Raw genomic sequence first — 20,348 nt, 5'->3', positions numbered from 1 at the left:
CTTTCCTATCTCCTTTAGCACAGGGTACACTGGACTTTTCTATAGGAAAGGAAAGGAAAAATAGACGCCACACAATTCATTGCGGCAGCAAAATTTAACGTGACGCGACATTTGTTGATGTAGAAGATTAGATCCGTAGAAGAAGAAGAGTATGAATATAACCCAGAAGGGACAAATGTCATCATGTAAGTTACTGTTGCCTATGATGCATTTACATCAGATCACACGGTTGCAATACACACTGAAAAATGCGCCAATAACATCCGCCGTCGCATAATGACATAGTACAGTGTAAGTGGAGTCGGATTCTCTTACTAACGCTGTTGGCTTTTCCTAAGTCCTATGAATCCTCCTTTACACCTTTCCTTGACCTCATTACGTTTTCCATTGAGGACAAGAAATATTAGATAGGAAAGACGATACAAAGGACAATCCGAATCTATCCCAGGTGGACAGTTGGAAACAGGACAAAGACAGGAAGTGAATTACTTAACAGACACAAACAGGCCCCAACTTGCAACACGTGAGGGAGGGCCGGCTTGACACTGCTCGCAGTTTGTATAACTTCAAAGCAAAACAAGAACTAAAAAGCTTAAGGTCAAAACAACTGAAATAATACAAAGTCCACAAAGATAGACCCAAAAGTTTGTCAAGAGTTCCAAAAAGTGTTCTTGATAGAACAGAATCGTGACACAGCTACTGTAGCTAGTTTTGCTATGCCTCTTTGCCATTACTGCCACCAACTGTCAATCAGTGGAATGGCAGGAAAGTGGAATGTGTTGCTTGTGACCTTGTGGTTGTATATGATACAAACAAATCAGGAACCCCTTTGTGGCACTACTAGTGGTCAAAAACTGCACAGGGTTAATGCAAATAACGAACACAGTATTAAGACTGACATACCAAAGGGAAAATACACACAATAATTAAAACAACATTGTCATATGTAGTTTAATGTAAGTCTCAAAAAGTGTTTCAAAGTGTGTTGATGGTGCACAGTTAATGTTCACTTTTTAATCTGTGAAACCATAAACAAAGCAAACAGATCATCACCAGAGTACAACACTTTTCAGACAGATGTCCCACTTGTTATCACTCTCGATCATTAATGTAACCTGTTGTTGATTATATAGCCATATTGGTACAGTACCCCCAGGCCCAACGCAGCACTCCTGCTCATTGGTCCTGTGTCTGATTTCTCAGGGTGTGCTTCATCAAACAGACAAAAAACAAGCAGATCACTTCTTTTTCCAGACAGAAAGATTATCTCTACCTCAAGTGAAGCCAGACACAGCTCATCTTCAATATTTATGACTACCCTCCTATCATACCTGTCTCTGCTTTCAGCTCTGCAAAGAAAAGTTTTTTTGTCTCATTCAAACTGTTTTTGTTGTTTTTATTGTTTCTGTGTCTGTGGCACCAGCTGAGGAAACTCATCAGTGACTTCTCTATCTTCATGTCCATAATGACGTTCGTGGGGCTTGATATGTTGATGGGACTCAAAACTCCCAAACTAATTGTTCCAACAGAATTTAAGGTATTGCTAGTCATTTTTTAACTTGTTTGCTTTTCTTACAAATATTAGAAAATTACAGCACTAGTATTAGTGGTTATTATAAGTAAATTCTTAGTTTTCCCCAGAGTGAAATGAGACAATCAATACTACTTTCATATTTGTCTGCTCAATATGAAGCTTTTGCCAGCAGATGATTAGCTTGGCTTAGCATGTAGACAAAGAATCTGTAAGTCCAAAGCTCAAACTTGCGGTTCTATACAGCTAATGTTCTAAACAGTTTTCTTGGTCTGGAGCAGTGACATTAGTGACAGAAATTTTGCCATTTTGGTTTTTGCACAGATTAACCAAATATGATATAATTTGTTAATGTGTTTTGCAGATGGATTCTGCCACCTTAGAACAGAGCCAGGCTAGCTGTTACCCCCTGCTTCCAATCTTTGGGTTAAAATAAAACCAACCAACTGTTGGCTGTAGCTTTATATGTAACAGACAGACATAAGGGTGGAATTGATCTTTTCCTCTAAGTCTGGGCTGGAAAGCCTATAAGCGCATTCCCCAAAATGTAAAACCACTCTGTAGCAGATACTGATTAAACTGTCTTGTAGTTCGCGTATTGTTTAGAAATTGTTTATCTACCACTGTATAAATGAAATCCTAAGTTGTTGTGGAAATAAAATAGACTCTCCTCTCCCACCAGCCAACTCGACCTGACCGTGGCTGGCTGGTGATGCCGTTTGGAAAGAACCCATGGTGGGTGTATCTGGCCAGCTTTGTCCCTGCCCTCCTGGTCACCATTCTCATCTTCATGGACCAACAGATCAGCGCTGTCATTGTTAATCGCAAAGAGAACAAACTTAAGGTAGGTGTGCCACTGATAGACATTGCTTACCACTGAGGAACAAAAAAAAACTTTACACCGACTCACATGAAGTTGTAGTGGAGTCTGAATACTTTGAGTATGCATACTGATCTATTATTATTAGGGGCCGACCAGCAAGAAGCTGGCGAAGGCCCTCTTATATTTGCAATGATTGTTATTATTAGGGGCCTTGCGCCTACCAGCAGGAGGCTGGCGAAGGCCCTTTTGTATTTGCAAGGATTATTACTAGGGCCCGAGCGCCAACCACCAGGAGGCCTGCGAAGGCCCTCTTGTTTTTGTATAGTTTCTTTTCGTTGATGATGTGATGTACACAAATCTGTGACCCTTCGCCTGACGCCCTCCCCGTGGCGTGGCGGCGAACTTCGATGTGCCGCCATGAAATATCAGACTGTCATAACTCGGCCATATGTGGTCATATCTTTACCAAATTTCTCAGGAATGATAACAGTCTCACCATCAACACATCTGCATGTCAATATTGAACCAGGGTAATAGCGCCACCTACTGGCAATAGGAAGTTAAAAGTTTTGTACGTCTACGTCCTCTGCCTTGCAGATTCACCAGATCCACCTAAAATTTAGTCAGTAATGTTGGGAGACGCTGATGATGTTATATTATGAAAGGTTTGACCATCTGTTAAATGCTGTTGTCATAGTGACGCATTGTTCGCCATTAAATACGAATGTGTGTTTGAGGCACTTAGGATGCTTAGAATCTCATGTCTGAAATTGCTCTTTAGTCTAATGGTGGCAAAATGGCTCGCTAGCGCCCACCATTAAATTTTATGTAGATGAACGAAATTTGGTATGCACATGTATCATGTGACGACCTACAAAAAAACCCTCCGGGAGCCATTAGCCCCGCCCAACCGGGAGTCAGACATTTTTACCTTTTTTTTTTACATCAAACATCACCCTCAACACATTTGCATGTCAATATTGAGCCACGGTCATAGCGCCACCTACTGGCAACATGTGTTAATGACTCATGTGACAAACATTATCTGATTTACATGATGCACTCATCATCATGTAAATCACATCATGTACGCGGACACAGGATATGAAATCCGCAACAGGCCTCAACTTGCAACACGTGAGGGAGGGCCGGCTTGACACTGCTCGCAGTTTGGAAAACTCCATGGGACGACATGCTCTAGTTATAATTATTATTATTATAAAATGTTGTTTTGATCAAAAAGATTTATTTCATAAAGAAAAAACATCACAGCCAGAATAACAATTAAAAGAACACTATAATCCAAGACCTATGATTAGATGAGATTAGATAGACTTTATTGTCCTATAGGTGAATTTGTCTTGGACACATACAGTTACTGCTGTTTAAAAAACAAAAAATAAATATAGTGTATACACTTCACATGTAAAAACCCTGTTCTCCTGTCTTTATGCAATCACACTGAATTGACTGAAACAACAACAAATTACATGCCCTGTAGCAAAACACCGTCTGTCCTGGAAAGTGCATAGTTAAAAAGTAGGGGGCAATCAGGGGGGCTTGGCTTTTGCTTGTCAAGTGAGTTGTTGTTACTGTTGTTCTTCTTATTATTATTGTTGTTGTTGTTGTTGTTGGTATATATATTTTTAATTACCTGTGTCTGGTTTCCCTGACAGAAAGGCTGTGGCTACCACCTGGATCTGTTCTGGGTTGGTGTCCTAATGGCTACCTGTTCCTTCTTGGGCTTGCCCTGGTATGTTGCTGCCACCGTCATCTCTATCGCCCACATGGACTCTCTGAAGATGGAGAGCGAGTCGAGCGCTCCTGGAGAACAGCCTCAGTTCCTTGGGGTCAGGTTGGTCCATAGTAAAATGAAAACAAAGAAACATAAACAAAAAGAAAACTGTGACTTCAGAGTGTTGTGTGCAATATCTAAATAAGAGTGAAACCCTCTGCTAAGTCCTTCATATTTGTGAAAGAGAAAAGTCTTGTGAAATTGACTTGACATCATCCTGTGTATATTTAATCAATGTCTAACATACAGAGAACAAAGAGTGACAGGCATTTTGGTGTTTGTTCTCACCGGAGTCTCCATCTTCCTTGCTCCAATACTTAAGGTATGAAGTACATATGTTTGTTGAAAAGAAAAACATGGCTTTTGTGTGCTGTATCCTATTGCTTGTAATAAGGGTTAAAATGGAGGGTGAAACCATTGAGATTCAGTTAAAGACTGACAGGTTTAAAACCTCTACAAATGCGTTTGTGAAATTAATTATTAAGAAGACAATATGAAGAACATAGTCATACAAATAATATATTTATCTATATTAGAGTAAATAAAACCATTAATTGTGAAATAATTGCAGAAATTACAAAACAAAACAACAAGTTATTTTTCATCATAGTTTACCGGTTATAATATAAAATAATATTTTAATTAATTGGAGTTTACTTTCATTGTAATTATATATTTCAGAATGTCCCTGAAAATGTTGTTTCACACCAGTATTTATTTCATAATGTCACATGTTATCACATTGGAGCTGTTGTTAACATAAGCGAACAAGGTCAAAAACTGCAATCCAGTTAGCTCCTTTTAGCTATAGCAACAACAATGCCAAAGTAATTAGATCATCCTGTTGGATGAATCAACCAACATGGGGGTGTAAATAAGTCCCACAGTCACTGTAATCTACCTGTACCTGCAAGCTGCACATGCTAGTTGCTACATAGCCAGCCTATTAGCTCATGTAAAACTGGATTACTCAGCACCAATGCAAAGAGCCAGTATTTTACGGTCACAGCTAGCTGGGGAATTCATTAAAGCTACATCATTTTTATTTGTCAATGTTCCACAGAAGAAGGCAAACTCTGAATAGTCTTTCCGTGGTCACTATGGCCAACAGATGGTTCAATTTATTATAATAAATTTAAAACCCAACCCAGCCTAGTTAGACAGCAGGCTATTTAAGTAGCATTTTTTGGCCTTGTGCAGACAAGTAACAGGTAGGGATGTAACAGTTCACAAAATGCATGGTTTGGTTCGATAAGACACAGTGGGGTCGTGGTTCAGTGTGTTTTATACAGCAAAAAAGAAATGCCAGAGAAATTTCCCTGATTTTTTTTTTTTTAATTTATTGAAACTTTTTTACTTTAAAAAATGATGGAGCTATACTTGACCCATCTACTGAGGTGTCTTCTTAGAAGCATACAAAACAAAAGCAGCTCCTTTAAAAGTAGTAGTAATTGTTATGAACAAATACAAACCACAAAAAAGTACAAAAGAAAAAAAAATTCTAATGGAATTCAATGTATTTTTAACCTTAAAAAAAGTTTTAAAAAATTTCTGAAGAAAGATGAGTGGCCAGTTAATTGGCTAATACATGAAATTCTAAATCAAAATTTTAAAATGAAAATTGGACAAAAAGAAATAAAACATACTGGTAACACTTAACAATAAGGGTACATTAATAGACATTAGTTAATGCAGTAATACATTCATTTACAGTTAATTTACAGTCAACTAATGTGTTTCCAATAATCATTTACAAATGGTGTTCATGTTAACTAAGGTACTAGTTTATACATTATTTAATAGTTTATAAAGATTTTATTAGTTAATGCAGTAATAAACATTGACTAACAGTTAATTCATTAAATAATAAGCATTCATTAGCTGTTAAATAATATTATTAAGGGTTTACATGTTGATTAAGGTACCAACTAATATTAGTAAATGGTTGACAAAGATTTTAAATAACATGTATGTCATGTTCATAGCTAAGCCATTTCATTGAGGAAAAACTGTATGGTTTTATAAATGTTTATTTGAGGGTAATGATTGTCCACTTACTTGTCCATCCTCGAAGTTATGAATTTTTTTGTTGAAGTTTGAGCTCAGTGTACACACTCCATGGTCTTCATGTAGATGTGTGCTTGTTCTTTTTTGTACAGACTTGTTTTTTTTACAAGCGGTACCTTGCTAATGTCCTTAATCAGTCTCCCAAAAGGACCATCTTTGTAGCAGTTTGCTGGCCAGTAGGTCCACTCAATTATTGAGAGATTCGCTCTTTTAGCAGTGCCTCTGTCCTGTTCCCTCTCATTCGCTATACCATCCCCTTGTATGTCCCATGCTCTCTCCAGGTTTGGCTACCTGTTGCTAGGTCAACAAACCACTGACTTTGGTTGACAGGGAAGTGGGCTTATCCATGATTGGTTACTACACCTCTGTAGGCCCACCATTTGCCACTGAGTATGGTGCTTCTGGGATGCATATTGCGCACAATTAGTGGGAGAAGATGATGTCTGGACCTATGTTCAACCAGTTTTAAAATGGGTCTATTACACCTTTGGCCAACACGCAGAATCCTGAAGACCCACTTTCTTTTTTCTTATTCAAGGATGGACACTAGTTGTAGTGTTGGTGTTTCTTGAGTTAGAATTCTTTCTTTTCTTTTCATAATGTAGGGGAGGGTGTGGCAACCTGGACATAATTGGGGGTACCATTAGTTGATTTGAATAGAATAGAATTCTTATTTTATTAGTTTGTGTCATCACCTTGGTCATCCCACCATTGCTTTGTATCACTTGCAAACAGGGGAAACCTCACCTGATTTCGCTATCAGTATTTTTTGGATGAAACTCATTTTCACCAGTAGATGGCGGTAGCAGCTCTGCTATGTAAGTGACAGGCGCTATATTCCTTCGTAGAAGGAAGTTAGCCCAGTCGTGGCTGGACACTAGCAGGAACGTAGAGACCATACTCATTCGAAACTGTCTTTCTTGTTGTATTTTCAAGTGAGATAATGCACAAGCGCCACGCACATTTATGTCAAGTTTATTCACATTTGTATTGTAATGTGTAATGCATGTTTGATGTGTATAAATTATAGAATATAAGGCAGCTAACTAAGGCTAGCTTGAATCGCTAGTGTTAGCATGTTGAGCGCGCTAACTGTATGACCCCATGGTAATTTTTGGAACCTGACTGTAATTGCATTGTTCTTATGCCATATGATGTAAAGAAAATGCTGGTTTAAGTCAAAATGATCAGTAAGTAGTATTGTAGTCAGTGAACAGGCAGCACATACAGTTTTGTATTATTCATTCTTTCATTTGTAGTTACATTGGCAGTTTTATACAGTTATGTTTACGCTGTTCATTGAGTTATCTAGCACTTGGTAGAAGGAGGTTAGTCCAGTCGTGGCTGAAGACAGTCAGAACAGCAGGAACATGAGAACATACTCATTCGAGAGAATGTCTTTCATGTTGTATTTTCAGCCCAATGAATTCATCTGGTACCTAGATGGAAATTGTATTTATTCAGTGTGTAACACTAAAATTGTTACACTTTCTAAATAAAAGAATTGTATTCTTTGTAGCATAGAGTCTTCATGTTTTAAAATTTATAATGAACCATGTTGATAACAGATGGTTGTCATGGGAAATTGATTTCCAATTAGTTAATAGCTGTGTGATTGTTTCAAAATCCCAAGGGTCACCAAGAGCATTGATAAATAGTTAATTACAGTTAAGTAAGGTTTTCTCAGCATCGTCGTGCATTTATAAAGTCGTACTTAAGGGATACAAGTTTTCAACTTTACAATAAGGATGAAAAGCATTAATAAGTGGTTAATAATGGTAAAGTAATGCTTACACAGTAACATGCACAATAATTTATAGGTTAGGCTATACAGTAAGTTTAGGAACGTCTAAATGAAGATAAAAGAGCAAGCAAACCTTTACATGAAGACCATGGAGTGTGTTCACTGATCTCAACCTTCAACAAAAATACGTAATAACTTTGAGGATGGATGAGTAAGTTGACAATCATTACCCTTTAAATTAACATTCATAAAAAAATATAGTTGTCTCTAAATGAAATGACTTACTAACATTACATACATGTTAATAAACATCTTTCTCAAACATTTACTAATATTAGTTAGTACCATATTAACATGTAAACCCTTAATAAATGTTAACAACATACATTATTAACAGTAAATTAATACTTATTATTATATTAATTAACTGTTAATTAAAGCTTATGACTGCATTAACTAATGTTAATAGCATCTTTATAAACTATCAAATTTCATATACATGAATACCTTAGTTAACAAGAACACCATTTGTAAATGATTACTAAACACATTAGTTAACTGTTAACTGTTAGTTAATGCTTATTACGACATTAACTAATGCTTATTAAATGACTTGAGTTTTAGATATTTATCAGCCTAAATAATTCCAGAACTAATTAGATCATTTAATGTGTGTAATCCATTCATTGGACTATTTATTTCACTATTACTCATTTATTTATTTTCATCGAACTCTCCAAACATCACTACCTATAGTGTTGACAATCTAGAAACTTCAACATGTTGCTCAATGTCTAAACTTACATATGCTCTGTCCTTTTTACCTATAGTTTATCCCCATGCCTGTGCTGTACGGTGTCTTCCTCTACATGGGTGTCGCCTCGCTTAGTGGAATCCAGGTATGCTGTGTGCCAGTCACTGATAGTTACTGCCTGCATGGACATCTTACTTATTGTTTTCTGACAGCAGGCTGGGAAGCAGCTTATTAAGCTGCCAAGTAAACAACTCGGCAGGCAGCAGACGTGATCTGTGGTGTCCATACAGACAACAGAGACAACAGAATCCCATGAATATTTGTTATACGCTTCTGATCTCACAACGGGGAAAGTTGGGTGTTACAGCAGCAAAGTGGATAGCAGAAAATAAAAGAGCAAGCAATAAGAATGTACAAAATATAAAAAAAATTATATGAATACTTATGAATACTACATACTGTAATACTATATACAGAGCAGAAACAATAATTGCACACAGAATAAATATTGCACTGTTGGTAATAATTGCACTGATTTAAAAGAAATAAAAAAAGAAAAATAGTTAACTTTAAGTGGTGGAGTCCTATGTGTGTGTGTGTGTGTGTGTGTGTTTGTCTGTGTGTGTGTTCTACTGAGAGCAGTGCTGATTGTACAGTCTAACAACAGCAGGAAGGAAGGACCTGCAATAACGCTCTTTCAAACTCGCTGAAGGAGCTGCTCAGTTTTTTTCCTGAGTGACCGAATCTCAAGTGGACAGCTCTCAGTATGTCTGTTCTCACCTGGCAGCAAAATGTGTTTCCACGCGGTCTTTAGTGACTACTTGTGATCTGATTTCACTTACCCGCTCTGTATGTAAATCAACACGTACATCATTTCCGTTTGCAAAAGACCAAATACTACGTTGTTGTTTTTAGCAAAATAATAAAATATGCAAAGAAACTACTTAAAATGAGGCATGAATCACTGAATCAGTCGGGAGGGAGAGAGGTTCGAGTCTCGCTGCAGGACAAACACTCTCACTCTCCTCAACAATGAGACTTCTTCTTCATCAAATCGAGACACTGCAACCAGCACCGCACATTAACTTCTGCTGTCAAATGTCTCTCCCTCGCTGGGTCACACACGCCTCCTACTCTCTCTCTCTCTCTTCTACCGCTGTTAAAATGCCTTGTTCACGTGAACACACAACTTCCTTCAACATCATTATATTTTCACTGCAGTTCTCTGCATCGACATTTAGGGAATTATTCCGCTACATTAGTAACAGAGGCAGTAAAGAAATGTTTAAAACATTTTAAAAAGTAAACAGTATTTTACGCATTATGCATTATGAAATTAATTTGCGGATCGCATGCGTGATCTGTCAAAGTTTGTTTACTTCCGCTCACACAGAGGGTGTCAGTTGAGTGGGCAGTCGCTAATGTGGCCGAAAGTCACATACCCATTTTTACTGCTATTAGAATGTAGTCACATGCGCCTTAAACCACCTCCGAATGTGGTTTTTGAAATCTGATTTCAATGTATCCTCAATGTGTCCTGAGAGTGTTTTCACCTGTACTTAGAGCTGTCCACTTGTGATCAGATCAGTCAGGACGGATGTTCCTACCAGGTGAAAAAGGGGTTAGGGTTAGGGGTTATGAGGTTAGGGTGGGGCAGGAGAAGCAGAAGCAGTGGGGGTCTGTGACCTGAGTGCTGTGGAGATGGGGTAGGGGCAGTGTACTCGGGGTGCAGTAGTCGGGATGACTGAGCTGGGAGGAGTGGGTGGCTGGTCAAACCTGTTGAAGAAACACCGTACAGTCCTGTTGGGTACAGGGTTCTCCACACAGAAGTTTATGTAGTCCATGATGCAGTGAGTGAGGGACTGTCGATGTCCTCCCCATGAGTATCACACACAGTTGAATCAGCAGTCCCTCAGAGCCCCTTTGGTCTCCTCAGACCATCTTCTGACTGTGCAGGTTACAGCTGGTTGCCTTTGAGGTTTGTACAAAGGCAGGAGGGAGAGGTGTTGAGTTATATGCCTACTTGGTGTTGGCATAAAACAAGTCCAGTATTTTATTGTTTGGCAGGGCCTGCTGGTGCTGAGACTGAAGTTTGCTTACAGCTGAGTGCAGGACATCACAAGCTGCGTCGCCAATAGCAGAGGGGGGAACATAGCCTGCAATCACAATAACAAATAGTAGGGCCTCATGCTAATGGCTAACAGCTCAATGTCCCTACAGCACAGCTGCTCTTTAAAAGTGTGCCCAGAATTACACCATATATCGTTCACAAACACAGCAGGCCCCCTTTCTCTTACTCGCACCAGATTAAATCCGTCCAGAGTTATGTGCATTTACCAACTGTGTCTGATGTTCTAATGGCCAGGTGTTTCATAAAACAACCAGTATCTAGAGTAACACTTTTACAGATGCATTTAGATGAGTTCAGAAACCAACATGCAGCTCAGGGGTTTGTGAGTTTGTGTTAGAGCAGGTGCTCTATACTAACTTTCCTCCAACTAATTGCACAGGCAAGTGGAGCATACCAATCTCCCAAAAATAATTTGGGATTAATCATTTATATCATAGGTCGACACATATTTAACCTATGCCAATTAAACCTTATGCTCTTCTAATTTCTGCCTTGTCTCATCATCATCCACAGTTCTGGGACAGGATTAAATTGTACATGATGCCATCTAAGCACCAGCCAGACTTTTCTTACCTCCGTCATGTTCCTCTGAGGAGAGTGCACCTGTTCACACTGATCCAGATCATCTGTCTGGCTGTGCTCTGGATCCTGAAATCCACCTTCTTGGCCATCATCTTCCCTGTTATGGTATGTGATACAGCATATTTGCATCCCTAACACAGGTTTGGAGAGATAATGTCTTGTTGTAATTGTGGGAGGAGAACAGTTCCCTGCTCTTTCAGCTTCCTTTGCATTATGTTTTAATATGCATCCTGGATAGATGATGGTAACTTGATGGCAGAATACATGAGATCAAGGCTTTATTTGCTCATCCAAGATTCTTTGAATATGCTGAAGAGGTGGTCAAGAATAATGTATCTGCACCTTTCCAGTGGAAGCTATGAAACAGAAATCTGTTTTTGCAGAGATCTAAATCTTAACACTGATTCTCAAATGAGCTATCAAAATTAATTGTTGGAAAGTTGGTGAGGTTTAAAGTAAATGCTAGTGTAAACATTAAGATAGATAGTGATCTGATTTCACTGTGTATATCAATGATTCATGGTGTCATCTATTAAAACAAACCAACTAAATCATATGCAGTTCCTAATAATAGAGTCTAATAATATGAGATGAATGTTGACTGGAGTGAAAACAAGGCCTGTGTCTGCCTAATTCTATGACAAACCCCCAGATCCTGGGTCTGATGGTGGTCCGAAAGATGCTGGACATGGTCTTTTCCCAGCATGACCTGGCCTGGGTGGATGACCTCCTGCCTGAGAAAGAGAAGAAGAAGAAGAAGGATGAGGATAGGAAGAAAGGAAAGGAGACGGAAAATGAAAAAGAAAGGGAAAAGAAGAAGCCCAAACCAGTTGACTGTGAGGAAGAGGTGAGAAACTCAAGCTTCAGCTGCCCCCTGTAGGAATAATGGATCAATGCACGAGTTTCTGATTTGTGTCTGTAATATGTATGCTTCCACACAGGACAGGTACCGCACCTACTCCAATCACTCACCCAGCTCAGAGTCCGACATGGATCGCAGGTATTGTGTCCTCAAACTGCACATTCCCTACAAAGATCTTGTATATCCTGATGTTAAACAGTCTCAGTGGGGAGCATACTGCCAGCCAACTGCTACACACAGCGCTTTTTAACACACAAAAGCTCTCTATCAAACAGACATAGATAGACACCTATTATAGTCTTGTGTGCTTGTGAAAATTTAACCATACAAAGCATAAATTAAATATATTCCGACACCTAGATGTTAATATAGTTTTAGTTAAATCCCAATGCAGCAACTCATGTGGAATAGAAAACTGTGTAAATGTAGGTTCTAGGCTCTGACTCATCGCTCCCCACATGGAAAACAGAAACACAACACAAGCACAGAGTTGAAAGCAGAAGTATATCTTAGGCCGATAAAACGATAAGAATGAGCTTGTTCATTGGCTTATCCCCTGGACCATGCGTATTGTCACGTCTCCTGGAATTCCAAAGATGGCGGGCAGCGACTTAACATCTAATGTATTTTCTTTGATTTTACACTTTTAAAGAGTGTAAATGCTGCATTTAAATTCGATGGGGTTAGGGTCAAGGTTTGTTGTCGTTGCAGACTAGAATTAACATCATATGACAACTTTTTTTTAACCTATCAAAATGAACAATATTTTGGTTTGAAAAAAAAATCATTACAATCTAACAAATAATTACTACATCTACCTCTCCTCCATCGCTTTTCTGCCACATTTCATCTGCCACTGTCAGAGGAAAGGGAAAACTCTGGAGCCGATAATGCACCTATTACGCTGGTTGCAAACCACTATTAAAAATTAAGAAGAAAATTGTGCAACCAATCACGTTGCAATATCTTATCGTGTTGTGGCCCTACAACACGGCCTCAACCGTAGCTCGGATAGCAACAATAATAACTGGAGGAATGTAGACTCAGTTGCTACAGGTGGATGCTGGGGTGGAGGTGGGGTTTATGAAATTCAACAGAAGGCAATTGTAGACAGCATCTACTTGATGCCAATGTTTTCAAATGCCTACATCTGAGATTTCTGCTTCCACCCTAATTCAGTGGAGATGATGGAATATTGTTTGTGTTGCTCTCAGCAATGAAACAATGCATTTAAAAATAAATAGCAGGAGCTCTTTACAGAAACAGCATTCCTCCCTGCTTCTCTGCATAATCTACACCACACACACTTCTGTTTTCACTGGGACTATATCTTCAATAGACAGTAGTTCTGATGAAAACTCTTTGCTGTATCTGAAATACATTCGCCTGCATTTTTCATTGGTGGCAGCAGAAATCTGAGACAGTTCATTCGGAACAGAGGCGAATAATCCAACAACTTTCTGCATGGTTGGATATCACTACAGGTGCATTGTGTAAAAAAAACCCACATCATACTTTAACATCAGTTATTTATTTTCGACATATTGTTTGTAAAATACCAGGGTAGACAAAATAGCATGAATATAACACAGAAACCCTTACTTTGTTATGGTGTTGAATTGTAAAGAAGAACCGAAGATCTATAGCTCTATTGTGTTGTGGAGTGTATTTATTTAATCTGAATTATTTTTGTTTTACTGCACACTTTCTGACGAACAAATTGCCATCGTAACATGTTTTTCATTCAGTCTATCAATCATTATCAGATTTTCATAAATAATCTAATCATACACATACTGTTATGGGTGGACATATACATCCACAAATGTAGACAGATTATTTATGTAATATTGTCCCCACAGTCCAGCCCCCCCCCCCCCCCCCCCCCCCCCACCCCCCACCCCCCATCATGTTTGGGCTCAGACTCCTCCCCATGCACATTAAAGCAATGCAGATCACTGTAATGTATTCAACTGTATAGTCTTGTTGCTACTCTTCCTGTGTTGTCTGCTAAATATCTAACACTATGTGCACTGCACCGATTCAGCATACTGTCATTATTTATAGATGTGCATTGTTTGTGAATGGGCAGTGACTGTGAGGTGAGGGGTGATGAATTGAAATGCATGCTGTATAGCTATGGATCAAAATATGTGGATTTTGAATAGATGAACAAAAATAATGTGTGGTAAATTAAACCTGTTGTATATGTAGTGCATATTTGTTTATTATTTATTGTAGGCTGGCTTGTATACAGCTGTATATTTGTCCACATGCAACGAGCATCATTTTTTTGGTTGTTTCTTTTTCCTTCATGTGCTGTATCTCTTTAGTAAATCAACCACACCCGCATGTGAATTGACCCTGGCTCCCTGCTCTCTCAACTACCCTCACCTGGAACTGCAGCACTTCAATGGAAGTATTTTTCATTGACAGTGCAGCCTTTGCTCATTTTGCTAAACATTTAACCATATATAATTTGTTTTATATAGATTTTTTTTAGGTTCAAAATTACTCATATTGTCTGCATTGCTTTGAGAGAGGCATGGTGGGGAATTGACAGCGCAACTGATTAATGTAAACTTACTTTGCAAGATTTGCTCATATATAGATAGAAGAAATTGCTGTGGTTTGTGAAAGGTTTATGTCTGCCTAGAAAACGTTTCTGTTCCAAATGCTCCAAACTCCTTTCCTTGGCAAAGCACAACATTGTGACATTGTTCATCAGATTCCAAGGTGGAAATGACTTACATGTTCCTCAAGACTCACTTGGAAAAGGGTCACAATAAACTGATTCCCATGGCCACAGTAGAAAACCTGCCCTTGCCTTAAAGTTACCTATGTGTGTCACCAGTCCCAGTCTTCACCGTAAGGCATTGTGGCCAAAGACAACCACTACAGCAGCTCAGTCTGCACATTAGTTAATTATTTTCTTGCTCATTAGTGGCATGAGCTGCTGTCGTGTTAGGCTGGAGTCATGATGCCTCATGGCTGAGTTCCTCCGCCCTCCCCTGTAGCCCCTTGTTGTATTTGGCGTGGGTGTGTATGGTAACTGGAGCTTGCCCTTCCTCAGCATCACCCTCCACCTGAAGATCTCCTGCCCATCGTCTCCGGCCATGCCTGGCATGGGCCGAGGGATGGCCTGTCCCGTGCCCCAGGTCAAGATTGAGATGGAGTCAGACTACGACTCGGACATCGACCACCATCGGCCCCGGGACATGAGCAGTGAGACTACATTATAAAGCTGAGCCATGATGTCTTGTTGACAGACCAATGCACAACATTATGTGTTCAGACTACTGAATGAAGCCAGTACTGACCCTAAGGTAGTACAAGGTGGTGCGGACTGACAGCTGTGTGCTTCCTGACACCTGAACAGAGTGACTGAAATGGGACTGATGCATTCAATGCAGTTTAGGTTTTAAATGCATCTGCATTTAAACTGCTGCATTTTGCTCATAAAAGTATATTAGAAACTGAATTTATTTATTTACTTATATGATGTAAATGGGCCTAATGAAAGAGGATATTTTTATCTGTATAGGATTATATACTTTATTTGATGTGAAAATGTGTATCTTTAATATTACTAGCTATATTTTAATACTGTACTATTATTTTAATTACAGTAAGTCCAAGCTAATTTTGAAATCAGTAAAATTCCAAAGCTTATTGTACAGTAATTTCACATTAGCCTTGGGTACCGAGTTTGGGTTCAAGGCAGGAAATGTGAAAACAAGCATCATTTTGGTAGCGGAATGATTTAACATGAAGCTGCAAATTTAACTGTACGAATTCATGCCTTTTTACTGTATGTTAGCCTTTGCATGTGTTTCAGTGTGTAATTGAATATGCTGTATTGTGTCTCTGATCCCAGAGAACCACTTCTCCTGCTCCCTGTTTCCCTCCAGTTCACACCTTTGCACATTTTCCGAGAACAAAAAGAAACAACCAAAAAGTCCTGATGTTCTGATGTTGCTGTCAAGGATCAGTTTATTGTGCAACATGTTTATGTTTGTGGTATTACATTCCAAAACTATGTGTTAACTTCCAGCACAAAACTAAATGCATATGACATTAGAAAAATAAATAGATATAATTTATGCCATTAAAATTCTATAATTCCAAATTCTTTGTGCTGTCTTAAATTGAACACTGAGATTTGTATCCGTTTGAAAGCATAACTGAGAAATCTGAGACTTGGCAATACAGACTAGCAGGATGTGCATTCACTTCCATTCTTTCCAGTTCAGAGAGCTGATCAACTACATTTTGCAAAAACTACCAACATAGTTGGTCAATAGGAAAACACCAGATTAGAGCGAGGCATTCAAAAATCAGACAAATACATGATACTAGCAAGAACAGTTAATGTTCATACTAATGACAAATGAAACAGTCTGTAAAAATAAGATATTGTTAATGCTCATTTTTCTTAGATTGCTTTAGGCACTGATGCTAACCTGATTAAAAGAACATCCCTATATCATCATGAGACTCATGGTGGACAGTTAAAAAGGCTCAAAATAGATGCTGCAGAACCAGATATCATTTTTTTTATTCCACACATTCTTCATCTTTGTTAAAACCTGGACAACTACATTGCCCATGATGTAACTCGACCAACGACAGATCAGTCAGAGAATCTACTACGTTATTGCACATAATTTTAGGTAGTTCTTATTTTTCTTGTCATGTAACACTGTAACCTTTGCATTCATGCATTACCTGATGTCAGGGCTAAAGGCCTTCAATTCCAATCCTGTCAGGTAATGAATGTATATAAGATGTAAAAAATATATCAAAATATAAAATCATAAGATGTTGAGTGATAATAAAAAAAAAGAAATGCTAATAAAATATCAAATGATAATGATAAAAATATATAAAATTAAAACAAGTTAAGTGGTTAACTTGACCCTGACCTCTTAGTCAGGTTTAATTTTTCATAGAGGTTCACCTGCTTAAAGTTACTACTGGTCTTTGGTATCTTTCAGCTTTGATTTCCAAATCAGTCCTGAAGACCGCTGCTCCAGGGCCGGTGAGGATATCCTCAAAATTCCCTTGGACCTATAAAAGCCACTCATCATTTTACATTAACTACTATTCACTTCACTACTATTCATCAGTTTTTGCAGGTGGTGGGACCCAAGTGTGCGTGTGCATGTCTGTGACATTTTGCAATGCGGTTACCCCTTGTAACCAGTTGTCTGGCTTACGGCCTCCGTGTATCTGTTTATTATTAATCTCTTTTGCCCCCACTTTCCCTAGCAACCTTTGCCTGTTGGCATAAACAGTTTTTTAGCATTTTGCCATTTGTTCTCATTGTTGTTTAATGAATAGATCCCTTTGTGATGAATGTGTACAAATAAGACCAACATTCCTTTTTAAAATACAAGTCTCTGTCATTCCGTGGGGAAGCCACTATAGCCTCTAAATAGTTTTCCTGGGGATGTCTCCTCCAGGTGGCATTGTCTTAACCTAGCTCTTTATCTTCAGTAAATTAACTCGGTTACACATGGTTTTGATATTAGCTGCATGTAGCCTGGGGCATTAAAGGGACAGTAAGCAATTTTGGAGAAAGTGTCAAGTGGGCCCTTGCTCACGTGTCGCAAGTCGGGGTGTGTTGTGGATTTCACATCCCGTGTATTCGTACACGATGCGCTAAGTGCACCATGTCAATCGGATGATGTTTGTCCAATGAGTCCTACTTTCTGTTGTCAGTAGATGGCGCTATGACCATGGCTCAATATTGACATGCAAATGTGTTGAGGGTGGGACTGTTATCATTCCTGAGAAGTTTCATGAAGATATGACAACATATGTTTAAGTTATGATGCTGTGATGTTTGATGCAAAAAAATGTAAAAACGTCCGACTTCCGGCTGGGCGGGGCTAATGGCAGAGGCTTTTTTGTAGGTCTTCACATGATGCATGTGCATACCAAATTTAGTTTCATCTACATTCAATTTAAAAATGGCGGCCTTGACTTTGAAATGTTATAGGGGGCACTAGCAAGCCATTTAGCCTCCATTAGACTAAAGAGCCATTTCATACATGAGGATTCGCCCCTCTGAACCGGTCTTCCAAGTTTCATGAGATTCTAAGCACCCCAAGTCATTCAAACACACATTCGTATTTATGGCGAAAAATGCGTCGCAGTGACAACAGCGTGTAACAGATGGTCAAACTTTTCAGAATATAACATCTGCAGCGTCTCACAACTTCACTGACCAAATTTGAGGTGGATCTGGTGAACCTGCAAGGCAGAGGACGTTAAAGAACAAAACTTTTAACTTCCTGTTACCCGTAGGTGGCACTGTAACCATGGTTCAATATTGACATGCAGATGTGTTAAGGGGGGGACTATTATCATGCATGAGAAATTTTGTAAAGATATGATCACATATGGCCGAGTTATGACAGTCTGATGTTTAATGGTGGTACATCAGAGTTCACCGCCACGCCACGGGGAGGGCGTCTGACGAAAAGTCAGGATTTTGATAACTTTTCATCCAATGGTGTTTAGATGACACACACCAAATTTAAAGTAGGTCATGTGAAACCTGTAGAAGGAGTTCGTTAAAATGTAACGTAATGGCAAAAAGAGGCAAAATATCACTTTTCAAATCAAAATAGCCGACTTCCTGTTGGTATTTTGGTATGACTCCTATTGGGTTCTTGGTGTGGTTGGACATGATAAATGTGCGTGCCAAATTTCATCCATGTAGGTTAAACCTGAGCGTGGGGCACAACTTTAGCAATTTCGTAGGTGGCACTGTCGAGGCATTATGCCACGCCCATGCTAAAGCTTAATTTTCCGCAGAGATTTCCACGATTTCTGCCAGTACGCAAATTTTGGGGACTTTTCATGCAAATTGGGGCAGTTAAAACAGTCCAAATAGGAGTAGAGAATAACTACAGCATGTCGCCCCATGCAGTTTTTCAAACTAATTAATTCTGTAGGAGAACATTGTTAAAGTATGATGCAGCAAAATGCATCAATTTTGCACACAAAATTCTAAATGGCCAACATCCAGGTGGGCGGAGCTAATGGTTTCCTGTGGGGTTTTTTGTAGTTCGGCACATGATACATGTGTGTACCAAATTCCGTTCATCGAATTAAAAGGTGGGGGCCTTGACTTTGAAATGTTATAGGAGGCGCTAATGCGCCATTTTGTCACCATTAGACTAAAGAGCCATTTCAGACATGTGGATTTGCCCCTAACAACCTATCTGCCAAGTTTCATGAGATTCTGAGCACCCCAAGTCCCTCAGACACACATTTGTATTTGATGGCGAACTATAGGTCGCCATGGCAACATGGTTAAACACATGGTCAAGTGTTTCATAATATAACATCATCAACGTCTCACAACATTACTGACTAAATTTGAGGTGGATCTGGTGAACTTAGAAGTACACACCTTTTAACTTCCTGTTGCCATTAGTTGGCGCTATATCCATGGTTCAATATTCACATGCAAATGTGTAGAGGGCGGGACTGTTATCATCCCTGCGAAAGATGGTGAAGATATGACCACATATGGCCGAGTTACAACAATCTGATGTTTCATGGCGGCACATCAGACCTGCCGCCACGCCAGGGGGAGGGCGTCTGACAAAAAGTCACAGATTTCTATACATCACATCATCAACGTGTTTGGGGTTTTGTGAGCAATTTTGAGGTGGATCTGGTCAACCTGCAAGGCAGAGGACATGAAAGTATAGAACATGACATTTCCTGCTCCCAGCAGGTGGCACTATGGTATTAGGTCAATATTGACATGTAGATGTGTTGAGGGCCGGACCCTTATCATGCGTGAGAAGTTTGGGTCAGATCGGACCATGTACCTTTGATTACGAGCAACTTCCTGTTTCATGGCGAATGATCGAAATTCGCCACGCCGTCACGGCCACGCCCTCTGACGAAAAGTCAAATCTGTAGGAGGAGATCGTTAAAATATAGGGTGTCCATGTCGTTCCAGTGAATGAAATTCTTTTGATAACTTTTCATCACAAAGGTCTGTAGATGACACATACAAAATATGGAGTTGCTG

General features: G+C 39.2%; 1 protein-coding gene across 3 annotated transcripts in view; it reads left to right on the top strand.

Annotated features, from left to right (window-relative positions):
- Positions 1–16,390, top strand: part of slc4a5a (solute carrier family 4 member 5a) — a 62,838-nt gene extending 46,448 nt beyond the window's left edge. For 2 of the 3 annotated variants that reach the window (XM_035641056.1, XM_035641055.1), the window contains exons 18-26: positions 1,424–1,537; positions 2,214–2,375; positions 4,031–4,209; positions 4,399–4,471; positions 8,791–8,859; positions 11,359–11,532; positions 12,080–12,274; positions 12,369–12,427; positions 15,363–16,390. In XM_035641056.1, the coding sequence (XP_035496949.1) occupies positions 1,424–1,537; positions 2,214–2,375; positions 4,031–4,209; positions 4,399–4,471; positions 8,791–8,859; positions 11,359–11,532; positions 12,080–12,274; positions 12,369–12,427; positions 15,363–15,531 (1,194 nt within the window). In that variant the 3' untranslated portion in view covers positions 15,532–16,390. Of the gene's footprint in view, positions 1–1,423; positions 1,538–2,213; positions 2,376–4,030; positions 4,210–4,398; positions 4,472–8,790; positions 8,860–11,358; positions 11,533–12,079; positions 12,275–12,368; positions 14,116–15,362 lie in introns of those variants that run through there. The other variant, XM_047329309.1, reaches the window with a different exon arrangement.
- The last annotated feature ends 3,958 nt before the right edge of the window (positions 16,391–20,348 follow it).

The sequence above is a fragment of the Scophthalmus maximus genome, chromosome 19 (assembly GCF_022379125.1).
Source record: "Scophthalmus maximus strain ysfricsl-2021 chromosome 19, ASM2237912v1, whole genome shotgun sequence".
Taxonomy (NCBI): domain Eukaryota; kingdom Metazoa; phylum Chordata; class Actinopteri; order Pleuronectiformes; family Scophthalmidae; genus Scophthalmus; species Scophthalmus maximus.
The sequence above is the reverse complement of the archived record's forward strand: the minus strand, read 5'-3'. Positions and strand labels throughout refer to the sequence as shown.